At 35.1% G+C, this 22,137-nt stretch overlaps 2 protein-coding genes across 2 annotated transcripts; one reads left to right on the top strand and one right to left on the bottom strand.

Annotated features, from left to right (window-relative positions):
- Positions 1-1,858: 1,858 nt before the first annotated feature.
- Positions 1,859-3,256, top strand: LOC143602075 (uncharacterized). Its single transcript, XM_077079317.1, has 2 exons — positions 1,859-1,927; positions 2,708-3,256. Exons 1-2 carry the CDS (start codon positions 1,859-1,861, stop codon positions 3,254-3,256), a joined length of 618 nt encoding a protein of 205 aa, XP_076935432.1.
- A 4,660-nt stretch (positions 3,257-7,916) lies between these two features.
- Positions 7,917-13,621, bottom strand: LOC143602079 (F-box/kelch-repeat protein SKIP20-like). Its single transcript, XM_077079319.1, has 2 exons — positions 13,021-13,621; positions 7,917-8,500 (listed from the first exon to the last, which is right to left on the bottom strand). Exons 1-2 carry the CDS (start codon positions 13,566-13,568, stop codon positions 7,927-7,929), a joined length of 1,122 nt encoding a protein of 373 aa, XP_076935434.1. The 5' UTR covers positions 13,569-13,621; the 3' UTR covers positions 7,917-7,926.
- Positions 13,622-22,137: the final 8,516 nt, after the last annotated feature.

Below are 22,137 nucleotides of genomic sequence, written 5' to 3'. Positions count from 1 at the left end.
TTGATAAATGAGATCTTCTTGTTCTAACACCCAAGGCCCTAAGACAATCCTCTTTCACAACCCAACCTAACATTAAAAACTTAGTTTTCCTTTATTTCATCTACCCAATCCAATCCAACCCAACCCAACCCAACCCAATTTATATTTTCACTTCCATTCACAACTCAACCCAACCAAACCAAACCAATTTTCTTTATTAAATAAATATAGTTTATTAATATATAAATTATACATAATAAAATAAAATTTTAACATAATGATTTTACGAACCAATAGTATTTGAATGAAACCATACTTCAAAAATACGCTTTTTTAAGAACTCCGTTTTATTATAAAACAAACATCCAAATGTTCATAAAAAAAACTAAACATGTCTATGGTTTTAGATTTTGTAAAGGAGTTTTATATTACAACTAGTTTTCGTACACGGCGCGTTGCGCCGGGCCAGGTCGGATTTGTTTATGAATCAGTTGCGTTACGATAATGAGTCGGCACGAATTTGGCCAATTTCAATTACGTTCATTACGGTATAAGCAATGTTAGTAAAACCCAAGTGTTAAAACCTAAGAAAAAAGCGCTTCAAACTAATAAAGAAATAAAATATTTAAAACTACGTTTATTCAGTCGGTAAAACTCGGATGTTAGTAAAACGCGATAAACCCGGATGTTAGTAAAACCTGTTTTCGGTGTCGGACGTTGGGGTGTTGAATCGATAAACCCCATACGTTGGTAAAACCCGAGTGTTGTAGGTCGTGGCCGTAGCGGCGGTGACTTGACGCGAATTTGGTCGGTTTTAGTTGTGTTCATTAAGGTACCCGAACTAAAACAAACATGTTGGTAAAACCCGAGCGTTGTCGGTCCCAGATGGTGAGAGGACACAAATAACCATTTAATTATCAATATAAAACAAAAAAAACAAAAGAAAACAATAAAATTATGTAGCCCAACCAGAGCATGTCAAGCGGTCCAATCGTTGTCCAACGTCGCCAAACTTCTAATTTATTATATATAAAATAATTTATTAGACAAAAAAACAGTTTTTATGTAAAATTAATTGTTGTAATATAAATTAAGATAAATATATGGAGAGTTGTCAATAATCTATTAGTCCAATTAATTAAACAAACGCCCAGATTGGTTCGAACTAATTGGTTGCTTCACCGACTGGGTTGAGAGTGGGTCGTGACCCGCCTCTCAAATTTCATTTGTCTTTTTATCCAACTGGAAAACTAACCCAACGTTTCGTTTGACAATGTGAGTAGTATAAGGTCTTCACCATATTGAGTAGGCTTGTAGGCCGCTTAAGGTTGGCTTCTTCCTTATTTCTAACAATGATAAGAGTCAGAAAGTGCTCACAGAGATGAATTGGGGCACATCAAGCTAACCCAAGAGCCCATGACCTCTCACCATATTACCCGTTGAACCACCGAATAGAAAACCATAAGACTAAAACACTTATTAGGAACAAACAGTCTATGTGCATCTAAAACGAAAAAACAAAATAAGGTGATTACTTCCTTGACGCCTTCTCAGCTTCTCTAGCCCGCACTCTTATGAGCTTATCCAAACTTCTTAGACCATGTTTCAAACCAAAGGACACCAGTCACACCACACAACTTACCATCCTTACTATTTAAGAAGGCCAATCTCCCAAGTTTGGACAACTTCAACAACCTGAGCCTAGCTAACACTTGAGTCGGGAAAATATTTTGGACCATGTCACAAACTCAGTAACTCACCGTTCGCCTATGAATCAAATTCTCACCGCCACATTCTAAGGATATGTTTGGCTGAAACAAAGACACTAACCATGTATTGCAATAGGCATACTATGTTGAGTCATCATTAACTATGGCCAATGACGGGACGACAGTTTGTACATGCAAAACTTTCTGTTCTCTTTATTTATGAGAAGGCAAAAGCCAAGGTCAACATCAAATTGTATGTGAAAAAAGTTGGAAGTCAACTCTAACAACCACTCATGGCCGGCCCTAATGTAAGCCAACTAAGGCCTTTGCTTTAGGCCTCAACATTTCTTGGGCCTCCATTTACTAAAATCTCATATATATGCATGTATTGATTTAGGCCCAATTATACTTCTTTTAAGTTGGTTAGACAAATTTTAAACCTACTCAATGTAATATATTTGTATACATGCATGTGTTCTTGTTTATAGTTAAAAATTTTATCTTATTGATTGTATTGTTTCTGTATTATTATGGCATATAACAACAAAACTAACTATCTTCATAAATGGCATGACCTAAAGAGGGTCGTTGTTTTTATATGTCTTTTTTAAAAAATAAAATTACGAAAAGGGCCTCAAAGTTTTATTTCGGTTTAGGCCTCCGGAATGATTGAGCCGGCCCTGCAACCACTCCATACATCACAACCTCTCTTTATACATGTTTTTAACAAATATGGTTCAAATAATGAGATTATCCTTTTGATTTATGCTTATATATCAAAGGGAATTTTGATACAAGATTAGAGTACAGAATACACAAGTCACTATTGTGTAAATAATGAATATTTATCAGTTAACTATCACCATAAACAAGGTTTCAAACATTACATGAGTTGTTTGGTCTCTAATAGGCTTCTGATGTATGACGGGGAAATTTGTGGTAGATGGGGATGGTGCAGATAACTTGTTGGGGTTAATGAAGTGGGTGAGCTAAGACTTTTGTTGCAATATTGTCAACAGGTGGTGTTGGGTGGGGGGCCTGACCATTTGGTGTGGGGTTTTGATCATGGTGATGGTTTCTCGGTGAGGGATCTAAAAAAAGGGCTTGATGATATTAAACCACCCAATGGAAATTATGTGATGGAATGGAATAATTGGGTGCCAAAAAAGGTCGGTATTCATGCGTGGAGAGCGGAAATGGGTATAATCCCGGTTTTGTTCGAGCTTGTTAAAAGAGGCATTTCGGTGAGAACGGCGGTGTGCCCGATTTGTGAAGACGAGCTGGAGTCGGCGGAGCACTTGATGATCTTGTGTGTGTTCGCTCAAACATTATGGAGTGCAATATCTTCGTGGTGTAAGGTTCCCTCTATTTTCGCTTTTTCGGTCAAAGATTTGTTGGGTTTGCACAGGTTCCTCCATTTCCCAAAAACAAAAGCAAAAGCTTTTAATGCGGTGTGCATGACGACAATTTGGTGCATTTGGCGTTCGCGTAATGCTTTAGTTTTTGAGGGTAAACTGATTAACCTTAATAATGTGGTTGGTGAGATTAAGGTGCTTAGTTTTATGTGAGTTAAGAACCGGGGAAAGAATACGAGTCTCACGTGGGAGAAATGGCGTGGTTTTAACTTCATATTGTAAGAGTGTTCGAGTCGCTTTTGTTTATTTGTGTTGGGATGGTTGTGGTTTTTCTTTTTTGAGGTTGTTCCTTGTGATTTGGTCGTTGCTAGTGTCTTGCTTGTAACATTTGTTTATAATAAAATTTTGATTGACCGTTCAAAAAAAAAATACTCGCTCTTATCAATTCATTTATGATATAATTATGATATATGAACAAGACAGTTAGTTATACATGACTTTGGGATCACCTATGTTATAGGTCATGTGGATCCGGCTTTTCTCCATATAACTATAGATTATAGAAATAAACTTAGGAAAAATTCTCAAAATAAGCGTTTACGAAAACGTTTTTCAGGTTTTAGGTGACATTTGCAAGAAATTCTCAAATTAGGTATTATAATCTAGTCGTGACAAGTAGTTTGTATAACCAATTAAAAATTGACATGTGTCTTTAAACTAACCGTAACGAGCAGATTTACTAACCATTTACTCGTCACGACTAAATAAGTTATATGTCTTGTAATCAATGTCCACGAGTAATTCATAAGTTCTTTAGTCGCGACGAGTAGATTGTAAGGTTAAACTAGTCGCAGCGAGTTAACTACTAATAAATTACTCGTGTAGGGAATATAAACCAGGTAAACTAGTCGTCGCGACTAAAGGACTTATGAATTACTCGTGGATGTTGATTACGATGCATGAAACTTATTTAGTCGTGACGAGTAAATGATTAGTGAACATCCACGTTATAGTTAGTTTAAGGGCACATGACAAGTTTTAACTAGTTCTACAAACTACTCGTGTGTTATCATAAACTACTCGTCACGACTATTTTATACTACCTATTTTAGAAATTTTTACAAATGACACCTAAAACCTGAAAAACATTTTTATAAATGTTAATTTTTGAAATTTTCCCATAAACTTGTCATCTAACTTAAAACAAAATTGACTCTGTTAATTTTCTTCTAAATTATAATATTCCAAAAAACATATTCATAAATAAATTTTTTTGATAAAATAAGCAAACAAACAAAAAAACACCTCCTTTCACTTTACACCTAAAAAGCTTCCATTAATGCAACTATCTATCTATAACCATTGATCATCCCCAAATTCAACTTACAACTTACACTTACTTCCAATGGGTTGTTGTTTAACCACCACCAACCACCACCGTCATGCACCCAAATCACCACCGCCACCACCACCTCCACCTCCACCGCCGCCATTCGAAGAAGAAACAGTTAAAGAAGTCCTGTCCGAAACCCCCATAGTACTCCCCAAACCACAACAACCTCAAACTCTACTTCACCCGCAGGAACACAAACCTCAAACCATCGAACTTCAAGAAAATGTGTCCGAGGTTTCCGAAACATGTAGTTACAGTTACAGTTACAGTTACAGTTACAGTTACAGTTACAGTGAGAGCTTCTCTGCTGCAACGACTGCCACGGTGGCAGAAGACGGTGAAGTTACACAGAAGGTGAAGGTGAAGACCAAGTCACCGCCGGCGAAGAGGGTGGCCCGAAAACGTGTGACAGGATATTCCGGCGAACTTGTAAGGAAGGAAAGAGGCAGTAAACCTAAACCTTTGACTAGAAAGCAAATGGCTCCGGCACCGGAGATAAAACACCGGACGGAGATGAATGCACCACGATGCCGGAATGTGGGGTTGACTAATGACGGCCGGAGATCGAGGTCGTCGGCGGTGGGTCGAGAAAGACGTCAGCGTCGAGAAGTGTTGCCGGTGAAGGCGGTGGAGAGTGGAGGAAAGAGTACGTTGAAAGTGGTCGGTGACGGTGATGTGTCGCCGGAGGTGGAGCTGCCGGCGAGTGAGTCGCTAGAAAACCCTCTTGTTTCCTTGGAGTGCTTTATTTTCTTGTGATACTAGCGTTTTTGTTTATGTGTAATGTTGTTTAGACGTATGATAGTTTGTCGTTAAAAACAGTTTAGGTTAATCTAAATGTTTAGAAGTAGTATGGTTTGTATTTAAGGAAAATCATTGAATCTAAGTATTTAGGAAAAAAAAATATAAAGATGTCATTATATTTTGGAACGATGCATTTTTGTATGTTAAGTTATCGCACTTCTTAAATATGTAAAATTTTGTTGCTTCATTTTGGTAAGAATATACTCTTAAGTGGGCCCATGCTGAAATCATAGTTTGGCTTGAGTCTTCCCCCGGAAAATCATACAGCCGGCTGTCACTTGACAATCGTAATGTCACCAGAAGAGCGAACTCTTTGACGTAACGCGCGGTGGGACGAAAACCCCGGTGAACACGAGATTCAAACTAACAATCTCGAAGGTCAAACCCAAATACCTTTTTGTCATGATCTAACAAAGTGACACAATGATAATTGAACTTTGATCATAACAGGAGAATCCAAGTCTTCTATTAATCTGATTGTCTTTTTTTTAAATGCTATTTGTAATATACCATGTGAACTCCTACAAATATGAATCTTGAAACTATTAGCTTCCTTATGATAACCAGGCAAGCCCTATTAAGTATTAATAACACTTTTTTTTTAGTAAAGAAGAAAAGAAAACTAAACAATGTAACGAATTCAATTTCTATATAACAATATTTTTGGTAAAGCCAAAAAGAAAACCAAACAGTATAACCCATTCAGTTTCTACAAAAGTTGTCGTTTTGTAAATAAGTTATTAAAGAACGTTATATCAAAAATTGTGGTGTAAATTTTGTTTCGGCTGTTTTTTTATTTTTCTTTATTGCTGGCGAGATTTTTTATTTTTCTCTACTACAAACTACAAAGCGTCTACAATTCATTATTCTCTTATGTTCATTGAAATGTCGCTCTCAACATACATTTTCATTCCCTTAAATTTTATATTTTACACACGTAGCATTTTATAAAAAATAAAATAATACATATGACAGACAAACATTCAAACAAAATTAAAACATAGTTTTGATAAACATTATTATCTATCTATCTATATATTATAATAAAGTTTTATCATAATCACTCATGCCACGTGTTATATGCATATCTTACCTCGTATAAGATACATATACACTTTCACAATCTACATATTTTTTTTATCTATTTGGTTATAACTTATAAAACGATGAAAAAAGTTAAAATAAAAAATAAAAAAATAGTGTTTAAAATGGTTTTCACGAGATTTTAAGTTAAACGTGGTTTTTGTTCATAGAAAAACAAAAACCGTCATACTATATATATGCAATGCTAAGATAATATTGAAGTATTACATACGGAAGTTTTTTGCGTGCAACCTTAGTGCAACGGCGGATCTATGAAGGTCTCGGGGGGTGTTTGGGCTATCCCTCAACTTTCTTGGTCAAATGTAAAATCAATGTAATTTTTTATCTTCGGTTTATATATAGAATATCCCTAAGTAAATATTAAGATACCTCTTAATAAGTTCAAACTTTTTGTTAGAATAACTTTAAGATTTTCTTTTAAATTCGTCACAATCATCACGTGTGTATGAAAATTCATGTCATAATAAAGTATAACAAGGCCGCGTATACAAAGAGTTATATCACGTGCTTATTCAAGTAATTTTTTATGACCATGGCAATGAAAAACTCTAGCATCATAAATTAAATAAAGTGGTCTAAGGTAGCGTACATGTTTGTGTATAAATAGTTGTATCACGTGCTTTACCGCATATAAATTAAATAACCATCACGGATACGTACTCATGTTTACTTATTGCTCGTAGTAAGTTTTATCTACCAAAGATAAAAGGAAAACATCGCCAAGTATGAAGTATACGGATAATAATTACAAATAAAGTAATAAAGTTATAATTTATATACTTAATCTAAAAGATGATCAAACATAATCATCACAGATTTACGCTTAATATTCACTCATTTTCGCCCACAAGTAACGCGTGTTTCCTTATCTTGCTCATAGTCATCCATTTGAACGAAATGGAGTGAAAATTAAATGTAAATCTATGATAATTATTAATTATGTAGGCGAGAATGTTTTTACCGACGAAACTAAATGTCAATGATATATTATTCAGAAACAATGGAGCTATGATTTAAATTATTAAAATCTGGTTTTTGTTAATAATAACTAAGATATAGTGGCAGGAGGCTTGGGTTCTTCAATGGAGACCCAAGTTCTAATCATTTGTGTCACTTTTGGGTGGATATTGGCAATGAAGGATTTGAGCTATGCCTTGTGCAAAGGTTGTCAGTTCGAACCCATAGTCCACCCGGGTTTTCGTCTCACCGTGTGTTAAGCCAGAAGTTCTGCTCTTGTGGTGGCACAACGACTGTCAAGTGGCAGTCGCCGGTAGGGTTTTCCTGGGAACGCCCAAGCCAAATTCTAAAGCCAGCGTGGGTCCGGTTAAAACAACATAGTCTGGCCAGAGTGAAGTATTGAGGCTCTTCAAATTTGAAAAGTGTGTTAGCCTTAATACAAAAAAGTTCTAAAAAAATATATATGCATAACCTTGAATGAACCCAAAGACATTTAAAAATGTCATTTATTTATTATCATATTATCACAAATTATTATAATCACTTGCATGTCTTTTATTGTTGTGTAATACATTTATTCTTATTATATTACATAGTATTTCCAAAACACGTATTACACGATGACGCCTCACTCATCACGCCTTTTGTGAACAACACAATGACAAGAAAGCACCTTTTCACCATCTTCAATATTCGGCTCGAAACTTGTCCAATCACCACCGTATCCCGCAATGTCGAACACATGAACTTCCGACTTGTACGTGGATGTTTCACCAATCATTCGATATCCTGCGAAAAAGTACAAGCACGTCCCGATTGGTGCAATCGTAAGGTATAACTGTTCCATCAATGGCCGCTCTGGTGATGTCACATCAAGCATGGAAATCGGGGACGAAAGTGATGACCCATCAACGACATTCCACATATTGAGATCTCGATCATATTTTTCGATGAAACCTTTCCACCGTTTGTAGCAGTCGCCAGAGCTGAAAAGCTTCCCTCCGACCACTACTATTTGGTTCGGTGGGACATCTAGTTCCCACATTCGTGGCAAAAACTGCCATGTGTTTGTTAGGGTGTCGTACACCTCAGCTGAGCTTCTTGCCGTCGTAAACGGTCCTTGAGTATCAGTGGGCCCGTTGTCAACAAAGCCACCGACTACGTAGAACCTGTCTTGCCAACTCACGCCGACGCAGTTGTGCCTGTTAGATTAGATAATTACAATAAAACATAATCAATTACACCCTAACTAAAATTATCTTAATCTTAAATATATATAAACTAAACATTTAAAAGTTTTATGGTTGCTCTGTATATTCTCTCAAGCCACCATATTGTTTTATTTGTAAATAGATGTTTCTCGTGCATTTGACCCAAATTCAAGGGTATGAGTCTCACCACACCAAGATAGCCCTTAATCAGGTTATAACATCTTAATAAATTAAAAAATTAATCTCACCAAATATTTGACATGTAAATGTTATAAAATAGAGATATACTAGAAAATTATATCTAATTTTTTTTTTAAAAAGATATTATTATAATTAACAAACAATTTGATAGTAAAAAAAAATAAGCGGTCATGGGTATTACCAAACCCATATATATTTTAAACTGGGTTACTCATTTATTTGTGAAACTCTTTCATTATCAAACCATAAGTTATGACTACCACTTTTACCCGAAACCCGAAACCAACCCGAGAAATCTCGTACCCGGACCCGAACTAACCTGACTCGAGAAACCCGAACCCAAAAAAAGGCTAATCCAAACCCAAACAAAGTAATTTGGGTTGGTTTTTGGGTCAGATTTCAAGGTTTCGGGTCAACCCGAAAACCCCGAATAAACTTTTAGTTTTAAAATCATATATATTTTTAGGTATTATAGGCCAAACCTTAGCCGCCGACGTTAATAGAATTTAGTCCAAATTGACTTTTCTCATTCCACTTATTATGTTTCGACTGTTTATTGTTTATTAACGTTCAGTTTATGACTAAAGGCAACTATAATCCAACACCCTAGTCACAGCGTACTGAAGACGAGTATGTCAGTCTTGTTTATTATGGTTGGACTTTATTAGAATTTAATCTTTCTAGGATGTTTTATCAATTTATTTTTGTTTGTTTATTGCTCTATTTATTTTACGCGTATAGAATACGCTACATTTAAATTTACCAATATAGTTTTTTTTCCTAGGATACTAGAAACCCGATTAACCCAACCCGAAAAACCCAAGCCAGGAAGGCGGACCGGTGTTTGACCCGGATGACGTCAAAAATAATTTAAATATATATTTACACACACACACACATATATATATATATATATATATATATATAATTCATAACATATAAAATATAATAACAAAAAATAATAATAATAATAATAACAAACTTTAATGTTTGATCGATTGCTTTTTAAATATATATGATTTATGTTTGATCGATAAAGACATCAATAAAGCTTGGTTGATTGGCTCATGGGGTAATTATTAAAGCTTTTGTCTTTGAAATTACCCAAGTTCGAATCCTAATATGCAAATTTCATTTTGGATTTAATGAAAAATGGTTTTTACCGGGTCAACCGGTCCGGGCCGACTGCCACCAGCAAAACCCGGCTGGGTTTTTAGAAACGGCCCAGATACACTAACCCGAACCGGTATAAGGGTCGGGTCGCGGTATTCAAAACACTGAATAGAATGTCTAGGTATTGCCAATTTCAAAACACTGAATAGAATGTCTAGGTAATGCCAATTTGGAGAATTCGTTGGCTGTTCAAAAAAAAATGCATAGGTATTCTATACGGGGTGACCCAATGGCAAAAGGCCACCGCCAGCTGGCCCAAACCAGCCGTACAGAGCCCTTGAACGCCTCAAGTTATCTTAGTTACAGGAAAAACTCACCCGCCCAAAAACTCACTGGTAATAAAACTCGGACGACATCATGCATAAAAACAATAAAAAGTAACATTTCATTGTGATTCCTGATGTTTTATTTCACACTTTTGTATGAAACTTTTGAAAATATAAGTTTATATAGGGGTGATTTTCCATATTAAAAAGTTACATTGAAAGAATATTAACAGCTCCGGGGCCGGACGGGTTCAATTTCACATTTATTAAGCGCTTCTGGGAGTTTTTTGAATCCGACTTTGAGAAGGTGTTGGCCGAATTCCATATGAAAAGGTTTTTTAATAAAGGGGTTAGTTCGTCTTTTATCACCCTCATTCCAAAATCTGTTGATCCGGTTAGTTTAAATGATTACAGACCCATAAATTTAGTGGGAGTGATGAGTAAAGTGGTTTTGAAGGTTCTGGCTAAAAAGGTGTTGGGGACAGTTATTAATGATTCCCAATCGGCTTTTTTAGGTGGCATGGTGATCCTCGATGGCCCTTTGATAGTTAACGAGTTAATCTCTTTGGCTAATAAGTCAAAGTATCAAGCTTTCTTTTTGAAGATTGATTTCGAGAAAGCATACGATAACGTTAATTGGAATTTTTTGGTGTCGATCATGGCCCAAATGGGATTCCCTCCGACTTGGTGCGAGTGGATTATGGGAGTCCTTGCTTCGGCTAGATCTTCGGTGCTTGTTAACGGGTCTCCGACATTTGAGTTCCAGTGTTTTAAAGGTATGCGTCAAGGGGATCCTTTATCTCCCTTCTTATTTTTGTTGGTTATGGAGGCTCTCTCAAATATGATGCAGTCTGCGGAAGAGGTTGGAGTTATAACCGGGTTTCAAACTCCTAACCAGGGACCAAAAGTGTCCCATATTCTATATGCAGACGATGCAATGATTTTAGGAGAATGGACTAAAAGGAATGTGGAAAATGTAACCAGAATATTGTGATGTTTTCACTTGTGCTCAGGTTTAAAGATTAATTTTTATAAATCCAGCTTATTTGGGTGTAATGTCAATGGTTCTGAGATTGAAGAGATGGCAGGGGTTCTTGGGTGTAAACCTGGGAGAATGCCTTTTTTACATCTTGGTATTCTTGTTGGAGCTAACATGAACAAAGTTATTAACTGGAATGGTTTAATGGAGATCTTTGAAAAAAGGTTGGCGATTTGGAGAGCTCATTCTCTATCGATTGGAGGGAGGGTCGTTCTTATTAAAGCGGTGCTAGAAAGTTTACTGGTGTATTATTTGTCTTTGTTCAAGATACCGAGCAAAGTGGCGGAGAATCTAGAAAGGATGATGAAGAGATTTCTATGGGGAGGGTCAAACGAGTCTCAAAAGATACACTGGGTGGCTTGGGATAGGGTCACGAGTCCTAAAGAAAAGGGCCGTTTAGGGATTTCAAGGATAAAAGAAGTTAATAACGCTTTGCTTTCGAAATGGGGGTGGAGATACAAAACAGAGGAGTCGGGATTGTGGAAAAGGGTTATTAATTCCATTCATAATCAGCTTGATGATCGGGAGGTGGTCCCGGTTAAAAAAAGTAGTTCGGGCGTTTGGGTAAATCTTGGTAAGACAATAAATAAGTTAAAGTGGGAAGGAAGCAAACTCACAGATTTGATTAAAGGGACTGCTGGTAATGGCCATAAGTTGTGTTTTTGGATTGATAATTGGGCTGGTAACATGAGCCTTAAGGAAGCTTGCCCATCTATTTTCAAACTGGAAAAACATAAAAGGTGTAAAGTTAATGAGAGGTTTTGGAGATTAGGAGGTAATTTTGGTTGGAACTGGTGTTGGAAGAGAAGGCCAAATTCAGTTGTAGAGTTAGAAGAATGGGAGAAGTGTATACAAATAATGAATGCGGCTGTTTGGATTAACGGGCCAGATCGGTGGGTGTGGTTAGGGGACAAGGATGGCGAATTTTCTGTCAGCTCGGTAAAAAGGATAATCGAAAAAAATAAGAATGCCGATAATAACTATGTTATGAAGTGGAGCAAATGGGTCCCGAATAAGTGCAACATTCACGTGTGGAGGGCGGAAATGGATAGATTGCCTACGAGAAAAGCTCTTGAACGAAGAAACATTCGGTTAACGGATAGTGTGTGCCCTCTATGTGAGATGAGTGGGGAGACAGCGGACCATATTATGACAGGTTGTGGTGTCTCGTCGGTAGTTTGAGATCATATAAGTCGGTGGTGCAAGGTTCCCCCTATTTTCGGGTTCACGGTTAGAGACCTCCTTGAGCTCTACAAGATCATTAATGTTGTTACTATTAAAAAGGAGGCGTTACATGGGATTATCATTATCGCGTGTTGGAGAATTTGGAAGGCGAGAAACGAAAAAGTGTTCGAAGGGAAAGCTGTTAATGTGAAAGAGATTATAGGAGATATTAAGGCTAAAGGCTTCCTTTGGTTTAAGTATAGGTCTAAACATAGTTCTTTAAATTGGTTGAATTGGTGTAAATTTGACTTTATGTAATCCTTCGGTTTTAGGGGTTGCCCTCCGGCTTGTGGAGGCAGCCCGTGGGTGTTTTTTGGTTTGTTGGCGTTGTCTATAAAAGTTCACCGTTCAAAAAAAAATAGCACCAATAGGGTGGTGGTCTACTGGTAGACAAAACCTTTAAAACATTTGGGTTTGCAATCAAAATATTAGCAGTCAAAATAACACCAATAGGGTGGTGGTTCATTGATAAATAAAAAAATCTTTAAAATATTTGGGTTTGCATGGATGGTCTTCAAGATGGCACCCGTACCAGGGCGTGCCATCGATCCCACATCAACCCTCCCACCCCTTTCGACTCTCTCTCATTCCCTCTACCCTAATAGTACCTTGATGTTGTCATGTTTGGCAATAACTTCCACTCGTCGAGGGCAGGATCATAGACTTCAGCCGAAGACACACCTCTGACACCGTCGACTGTGCATCTCCCTCCAGCGACATAAATCTTGCCACCACTAACTGCACATGCAAAGTCAAACCGCGGTTGTTTAAGTGGTGTGCACTCAGTCCAAGTGTCATCTCGTATACTATAATGTAGAACAGACTGATGGACTTGTATGTCATCTTTGCTCACATGATCATCAAACTCATGACTTTCGAGTATCTTGTTACAACAACATATCCCACCTATGATGTAAATAAAGTCACCCACAATGGCCATTTGAAAACCTTTCAAGACTTGATTCTTGGCTAGTGGAATTGAGGTGACTCGATGCCATTTGTGCGTTGTTGGGTTGTAGCATTCGATCCAGTTCAACTGATCAGTCACGTCGGGTGATGGATTTTTGGCTGAAAATGAGGCGTAAACGCGATATAATTGGGGTGAATCTTCATCTTCTTCGAGTGGTACTTGAGAAGATGAAGCTATGGAGCCCATATGGGATTGAAGTGTTTGGGGGGGGGGGGTACGTGGCTCTGATATTATAGACTAGAAATCTTATCAGGTCGAGGAAGTGAAAAAACTACTCTTGAAGTGACTTATATAATAACCTAGGAAAATATATTAGCGATATAATCTATGAATAAATATTTGTCTTTATTTCTTGTAAGACATGATTTATATAACAATATTGTCTTCTATAGCTTGGTCGTTATTATTGTTGTTTTGGACATCTTTTATATCAATTGGAATGAGTTTTTATAAAGTTAGAAGTTTCCTATGTAACTTAACCAAGATTCAAATAAGAATTATTAAATAATAAGAAACACAAACAAATACTTGTTATTGCTATGGCCTCCATCACACGTGTTAGAGTTTTACATAATCAGACAATATATATGAAATATATGGATTGGATTATGTAGTGAATCACTATGCAATTTGCTTTGTTATTGGTGTTTGATTTTTCTCTATGTTTCAGGATAATGACCAAGAACGTTGTACTATGTTACAAGATACTTGGGAAATACAAGGACGATGTAAAATGGTCAAATCACTATCTTTAGAGTTGTGGCTTTCCTTCTAGACTTCTTTTTGTTTTGTTACCTCGTTGAAATAGATTTATTTATAAACCATCTATTATTAATCTGGTTCTACTTGTTTACTTTGACCGTTAACTTTTAAGGAAAAGATAAAACCTGATTGTTTATCACAACGTGGTTCAATCTATTTCTTTTCGGATAATCCAACATTAGGAACTGATACACGTGTTAGAAACCTTGATGTTTCCTAAAAAAGATTACCCATTTACACCTATACATAAATTAATACTCCGTAACTAATAGTGAATAGAGGCGGCTTATCGTTTTCCGGGTAATCCTTTTCCTGGGTTATGATATCCATTGGTTATCGGGGATGGATTACCTACTTCTATTTTAATTTTCCTTTTCGCAATTTTATAACTTTTTTTTCATTTTTTTTGTGTTTGACTGGATTTTGTTGGTGATCTATCAGTGATTCTCATTTGTTTGGTAATGTCATTAATTTTTCATCTTTTCGAATAGATACTTTTGTGAATGTTTTCCCAAACCATTTATCTGTTAGACCAATTAGAAGGAACCTGATCGACTCCAAATAGGTGTGAGTAGCGCAAAGCATTCCACCATCACTGTCATGTAACAACCATAACCAATCTTTGAAAGAAGTATTGTATGCGTGTGGTTAATGTTGTATCTCATCAGATTCTTATCATATTCCCACATGCTTTGAGGCATCAATTTCCGACACAATACTGTAACATGGTAAAATATTGATTGTATTGTATTCAATGGGGCTTAAAATGATATTAGGGTTGGCCCATAAACAAAGAAAACAAGTGTAGAATTAAAATGAACATTTCACGTAATTAGGTTTTGACGACAGCGTGTTGGAACAAAAATATAAATAATCGAGTTTGATTGTTATTGCATCCTTTTCATTCTCTACGCGTATCACAGCAGGTTACAATTCCAAGGTTGAGATCGATGATGGGTGGAAACATAGATATAAGGTCGGCGGCAATGGCTTCAATCGTGATTGGAGCTAACGGCGGTAGAGGCTTTATTACCGAAAATTTGAACGGAAACGAACTTTATTGGAACTGAAAATAGGAAAAGCTAGTAGAAGAAACTAAAAGAAAAAACAAACAAAATTGAGATAGGGCGGTGGTGGCGGCATGTTGCCCTGTTTAGCGTTTGCACCCGGTGGCGACAACTGGTGTTTATATATGCGAGGAAGAAGAAATGATAGAGGTCTAGATACCATGTAAGGTGGTAAAAGACTGATTACGTTTCATTCAATTGAGGGTTACAATATATAAAGACAAATTATGCCTATGAGTCTAGTACTAAAACCATGAATAATATTATTATGATAATTATCATACTAGATATATTATTATATTATAATCATTATTACATTATCATGTTGTTATATTATTATTATTATTAATAATTTTATTATATTATCAATATGAGTTATTATCAATATTATTAAAATTATTTGACAAGTCAAAGCTTCATAACATGTATACGTGATTCAATATTTTTCCGAGTATTTTTATTCGGAAAATAAAAAGGAGTTAATACGAATCGTAAGAATAAATATATGGATATGTATATTTATTTATAGCCTACATGATCATTTATATTATAATAGATCAAAGTTAATTAATTATACTTTATTATTATATTAGCTAGGTAATTTGTTGATGGACCAAATTACCACTTCTTGCTAATTAAGGGTTTCCCATTGGATGTATATAAATATGGAGAGACTAATTAACATCAGATAACTTAGCCCTATACCCTCACATAAATTCGTGAGCCTCTCTCCCTCTATATTATTCGGTTTCTCAAGAACCCTAATCCCCATCACTAATATACATCCTAAAGGAGAACCCGGCCAAGCTGACTGTCATGTCGTCTGGATCGTTCTCATCAGCCGTGGCCTCTCTCTCTGCTGTGACAGGTATGTTTTAGTTGTAGGTTTATCATAATATTCATGTTTTCTATTATATACATAAGAACTGATCAACATGTGGTATCAAGAGCGATGTTGATTAATCAGTTCTTCATGTCTTCCATTAACCTTAGGATCTAAACCGGAAGACATGGACTAAAACCTGATAAACCCTAACAATTTTCGGTTTTTTATTAATTCGTTTTATTTATTTACTGTTTTGATTAAAATCCGAAAATATACAAACCCTAAAAATTTTTCGGTTTTAAAAAAATCGCGACTGATATAAACTAACAGTTTGCGAAATCTGGTAAATTAATGATTATTCGTGTTCATAACAGTTTTTGAAAATCTGGTTCAATATCTGGATTGTTATAATGTTTTACTAAATTTTCTGATTAAGATTTAGACCAAGATATTTCAAATTTTGTAAACTTAATAAAGGAATTTCTTTGAAAATAATCAAATCTTGGATAAACAAACAATCCCTAAGAATTCATATTAATCATTATTAACTGTTCATAAACTTATGGGTGTATGTGTTTACGGCTAAAACAGTTCCCGAAAACGCATCAAACCAGAAAACTAAATTTCCCGACACTAAATTTTTTTTCATGAACAGTACACTGAAAATTTTTGGTGTGACGATGAATACAATATTTGGTGTGGCTCGATTCGATTTTATTCAACGAGGTATATAAGCCATAATTTTCGGTTTTATAAAACTAAACAAAACCAAATTAACAAACATTTATTGGTTTTGTGTAAATAATAATAATAATAATAACAACAACTAGTGTTTTTCCCGGCACAACGTCAGTAACACACGGGCGGTGGTAAAACACAAGCGTTGATACGATAAGTCGACACGAATTCGGTCGGTTACAGTTACGTGTGTTATTGTATCAGAACTAAGACGAAAATAAAACAAAAAGTTATAAAAATTGTGGGGGACCAATGGCGTGACATCGGTCGGTAAACTCGATCATTTTTAAAACCCGACCATTATTGATCCCGAGCGTTGAGGTGGTTGAGTCTACGCGAATTCAGTAGGTTTTCGTCATGTTCGTTACGGTACTAGAACTTAAAAACAAAAATCAGCATCCGGTCGGTTTTCGTTATAATATTGGAACTAAAACAAAACGCGTTGAGTTTATGCAAATTCGATCAGTTTTCGTCGTGTTCGACGCGGGTGCCGTAACTAAAACAAAATAATAAAAAAAGAACAAACACAAAATTCACATTCAGTAGATTTTCTAACGATTATTACGGCCGAAACAAAATGAAACTATCAATAGGGTTCCGCAAAGTGGCTCAATCAGGCTTTGCGGCACCAAACTCTATATAATAATAATAATAATAATAAACAATTATTGGACGGACCAACAAGTACTGATCGAACATGTCATCTCCAATTATTTGGGATATATAGATTCCATTATTTGTCTTTGTTTGTTCTATAAAGCTAATAAATAATACCCTTCATTCACTCACTTTAACACACATTATAATCTATCAGCAGTTTTGTTCTGAAGCTAACAAACATGAGTGCTCCAGTTGTGATTAGTTACTCGCCAAGAAGAATACAGAGCGAAAACAAGGCACTTAGAAGGAAGATAAAGAATTTGAAAGTGAAACGCCTGAAGCTCCAGGAGGAGCATCATTTAGCTGTTCTTGAATTACGTCGCCTCAAAGCCAAAGTATTGTTCAAGAACAAGCTTGAGCGCATAACCCTTTTTCTATGATACATATAATTTGTTACACGATTTTTTAATTTTTAATGTATTTTATATATGTTGTAGATTTTAATGATTAAAACAACTATCTAATATTGAAAAGGATTAACAAAAGCTAGCAATGGGGAAAGACAAGCTCAACATCTAATCTGGGATTGTAGGATAATTAATGTGCATCTTTTCTTCTAGCTTTCGGGTTTAATTAATTGTGTAGCTAGCGTGCTTGCTTCTTTAATTCTCTTTTTCCGATTTTGACCTTGACTTGTTTGACGTGTTTATGCGATAACTTCCTTTCTCGCAGTAGAACATAGAATAAATTCTCCATCAGAATAAAAGTATTCCTCTTATATTTTGTGAATAGCCGGCAAAGAAAACATCAATTCCAATCCAGTGTTTTAGTTCGTTTATTTTCTTTGAAGCCCATATATTACTTTGTTGGTCTATTAGAGACGTATAAACAAACCAACTTGTGACAATCTCATGACTTCATTTAGTTATGGATCACACATCATTAAAACAAATAAAGAATCATTAAGTTCAATATATTTGAGTTTACGTAACATGTAACCATTTTATTATTATATTGCAAAGTAATAAACTATATAATGATACAATATACATTTAATACACGACACTAATATTTAAGATAAATTCTCCATATTAGCTTGTTTTTAATTGAATCCTTTAAACCCTACTATGAATCAGTTAGAACTAATATTATATAAAAATTAACTCGAAAACAATTAAAAGTGAAGGAAATATTTATATATAATCAATGCATAACTAGTAATCTTGCACGCGCGTTGCAACAGGTCAAGTCGATGCCATATTCTGTGTGTGTTTACACCGCCTAGATACTCATACAATAGTAATTAAGAAAAGTGAAATTCATTAAAGATATAAACAACCAAGTACAAAAAGAAAATTAAAACATACAATCGAATAACCTTTCCGTCTTTCACCCTCAACCACTAATCTGCATTTTAAACTATGAATTTGTCTACCTTGACTTTCCACTTAATACTAAAGGCTTTTATCTTTGACTAATCTGCATTTTAAACTACGCATTTGGCTACTTGACTGCCGGTAAGAAAGCCACACAATATATCTTAACTGTTTCATTTCATATGAAGTATGTAGTTGTTCCATTCTACCTAATATATTAGAGCATTCACATAATCACATTCAGTTATTTACCATATATCCATATATATATATATATCATATAATTATACTAAAAATAACTATAGTTTCTCTCTCTTTTTTAATTAAATAATACACATTTATTTATACTTTAATCAATATCATTTATTTTTTCTTCACTCTTAATCACTTTCGGAAAACCATATCCTATACTTTACAAATTTCACTCACGTATTTTTAGGAAATAGGTTAAGAATGCTCTTAAGCATTGGTTTTTACCAAGTGATTAATTAACAAATAGGTTTATTTACCGCCTATTAAACACAAACCTACCAAATCAACCATGAAGTTATTATTATTGATTAATAAAACTTAAAAGTAGCCCACCCCCAACCCTTTTAATGTGAACATTATCTTATCACAATCTGTGAAGTGAATAAAGGTGGTGATTCTTTGTCTCTGTTGTTTGTTTATTTGTTCTACAAAGCTAATAAACAATACCCTTCATTCACTCCACCCTAAGACACATTGTCTATCAACAGTTTTGTTCTGAAGCTAACAAACATGAATACTCCAACTGAAGGTTGAAGCTGTGATTAATTACCCGCCAAGAAGTAGACAGAGCAATAAGGCTAGCAGTAATAGCAAGATCTCAGAGTGGAATACCAGAAGCTAAACGTGGAGCATAATTTAGGTGTTCTTGAAAAGTGCCGCCTCAAAGACGAATCATTGAAACTCAAGAACAAGTTTTAATGCATTAAAACGGCTGAATTATGCCCCTCCTTGAGCTTTAGGTATTCCGCCTCTAGATTCTTGCTCTTCCATCTCGCCTTATTTTTGCCGTATACTTCTTGATGGGTAATTAATCATAGCTTCCCGAGGTAATTAATCATAGCATCCCGAGGTTTCTTGCTCTTCCTGAGGTTTTTTGTCAAAGGTTCTAGAAGGATCGAGAGTTTTTCCTCGCTACATCGTTGTGTCACTTGCATTACTTTCATTCATACATTATATGCATCCTACTTCACAATAAAAGTTTGGTTACTTGATGATCCTTGCACTGAAGGGCCATGGTTTGGTAAGATTTGTGAGAATCGTGTTCTACTTTGTGTAATTGAATTACTAATAATTATGAATTATGATAAAGACATTGGCTGGTTTTGTAAGAATAAATATATGGATATGTATATTTAATCTTACCTACATGATCATTTATATTATAATAGATCAAAGTTAATTAATTATACCTTATTATTATATTAGCTAGGTAATTGTAGATGGACCAAATTACCCTTTCTTGCTAATCAAGGGTTTCTCCTTGGATGTATATAAATATGAAGAGACTAATTAACATCATATAACTTAACCCTAAACCCTCACATAAATTTGTGAGCCTCTCTCCCTCTATATTATTCGGTTTCTCAAGAACCCTAATCCCATCACTAATGTACATCCTAAAGGGGAACCCGACCAAGCTGACAGTCATGTCGTCTGTATCGTTCTCATCAGCCGTGACCTCTCTCTTTGCTGTGACAGGTATGGTTTAGTTGTAGGTTTATCATAATATTCATGTTTTCTATTATATACATGAAGAACTGACCAACATGTGGTATCAGAGCGATATTGATTAATCAGTTCTTCATGTCTTCCATTAACTCAGGATCTAAACCGGAAGACATGGGCTAAAACCTGATAAACCCTAACAACTTTTGGTTTTTTTATTAACTCATTTTATTTATTTACTGTTTTGATTAAAATCCGAAAATATACAAACCCTAAAAATTTTTCGGTTTTAAAAATCGCGTCTGATATAAACTAACAGTTTTCGAATATGGTAAATTAATGATTATTCGTGTTCATAACAGTTTTTCAAAAATCTGGTATAATCTGGTTCAATATCTGGATTGTTATAAAGTTTTACTAATTTTTTTTTATTAAGATTTAGACAAAGATATTTCGAATTCTGTATACTTAATAAATGAATTACTTTGAAAATAATCAAATCTTGGATAAACAAACAATCCGTAAGAATTCAGATTAATCATTATTAACTGTTCATAAACTTATGGGTGTATGTGTTTACGGCTAAAACAGTTCCCGAAAACGCGTCAAACCAGAAAACTAAATTTCCCGAGACTAAATTTTTTTCGTTAACAGTACACTGAAAATTTTTGGTGTGACGATGAATACAATAATTTGGTGTGGCTCGATTCGATTTTATTCAACGAGGTATATAAGCCATAATTTTCGGTTTTATAAAACTAAACAAAACCAAATTAACAAACAATTATTGGTTTTGTGTAAATAATAATAATAATAATAATAATAATAATAATAATAATAATAATAATAATAATAATAATAATAACAACAACTAGTGTTTTTCCCGGCACAACGTCAGTAAAACACGGGCGGTGGTAAAACACAAGCGTTGATACGGTAAGTTGACACGAATTCTGTCGGTTACAGTTACGTGTGTTATTGTATCGGAACTAAGACAAAAATAAAACAAAATGTTATAAAAATTGAGGGCGGGGGGGGGGGGGGGGACCAATGGCGTGACATCGGTCGGTAAACTCAATCATTTTTAAAACCCGACCATTATTGATCCCGGGGGTTGAGGTGGTTGAGTCTACGCGAATTTATTCAGTTTTCGTCATGATCGTTACGGTACTGGAACTAAAAGACAAAAATCAGCATCCTGTCGGTTTTCGTTAAGATACTTGAACTAAAAACAAAAATCATTGAGTTTATGCAAATTCGATTAATTTTCGTCGTGTTCAACGCGGTGGTACCGTAATTAAAACAAAATAATAAGAAAAGAACAAAAACAAAATTCACATTCAGTAGATTTTCTAACGATTATTACGGCCGAAACAAAATGAAACTATCAATCGGGTGCCGGCTAAGTGGCCAATCGGGCTTTGCGGCACCAAACTCTATATAATAATAATAATAGTAATATTATTAATAATAAACAATTATAGGACAGCCCAACAAGTACTGATCGAACTTGTCATCTCCAATTATTTGGGATATATAGATTCCCTTATTTGTCTTTGTTTGTTCTATAAAGCTAATAAATAATACCCTTCATTCACTTACCCTAAGACACATTATAATCTAACAGCAGTTCTATTCTGAAGCTAATAAACATGAGTGTTCCAGTTTTGATTAGTTACTCGCCAAGA

Source organism: Bidens hawaiensis, unplaced genomic scaffold (assembly GCF_021521415.1).
Source record: "Bidens hawaiensis isolate Kalapana, Puna unplaced genomic scaffold, B.hawaiensis_p1.1 tig00057877_1, whole genome shotgun sequence".
In the NCBI taxonomy this organism is placed as follows: domain Eukaryota; kingdom Viridiplantae; phylum Streptophyta; class Magnoliopsida; order Asterales; family Asteraceae; genus Bidens; species Bidens hawaiensis.
This window is presented reverse-complemented; position numbering and strand designations above follow the sequence as displayed.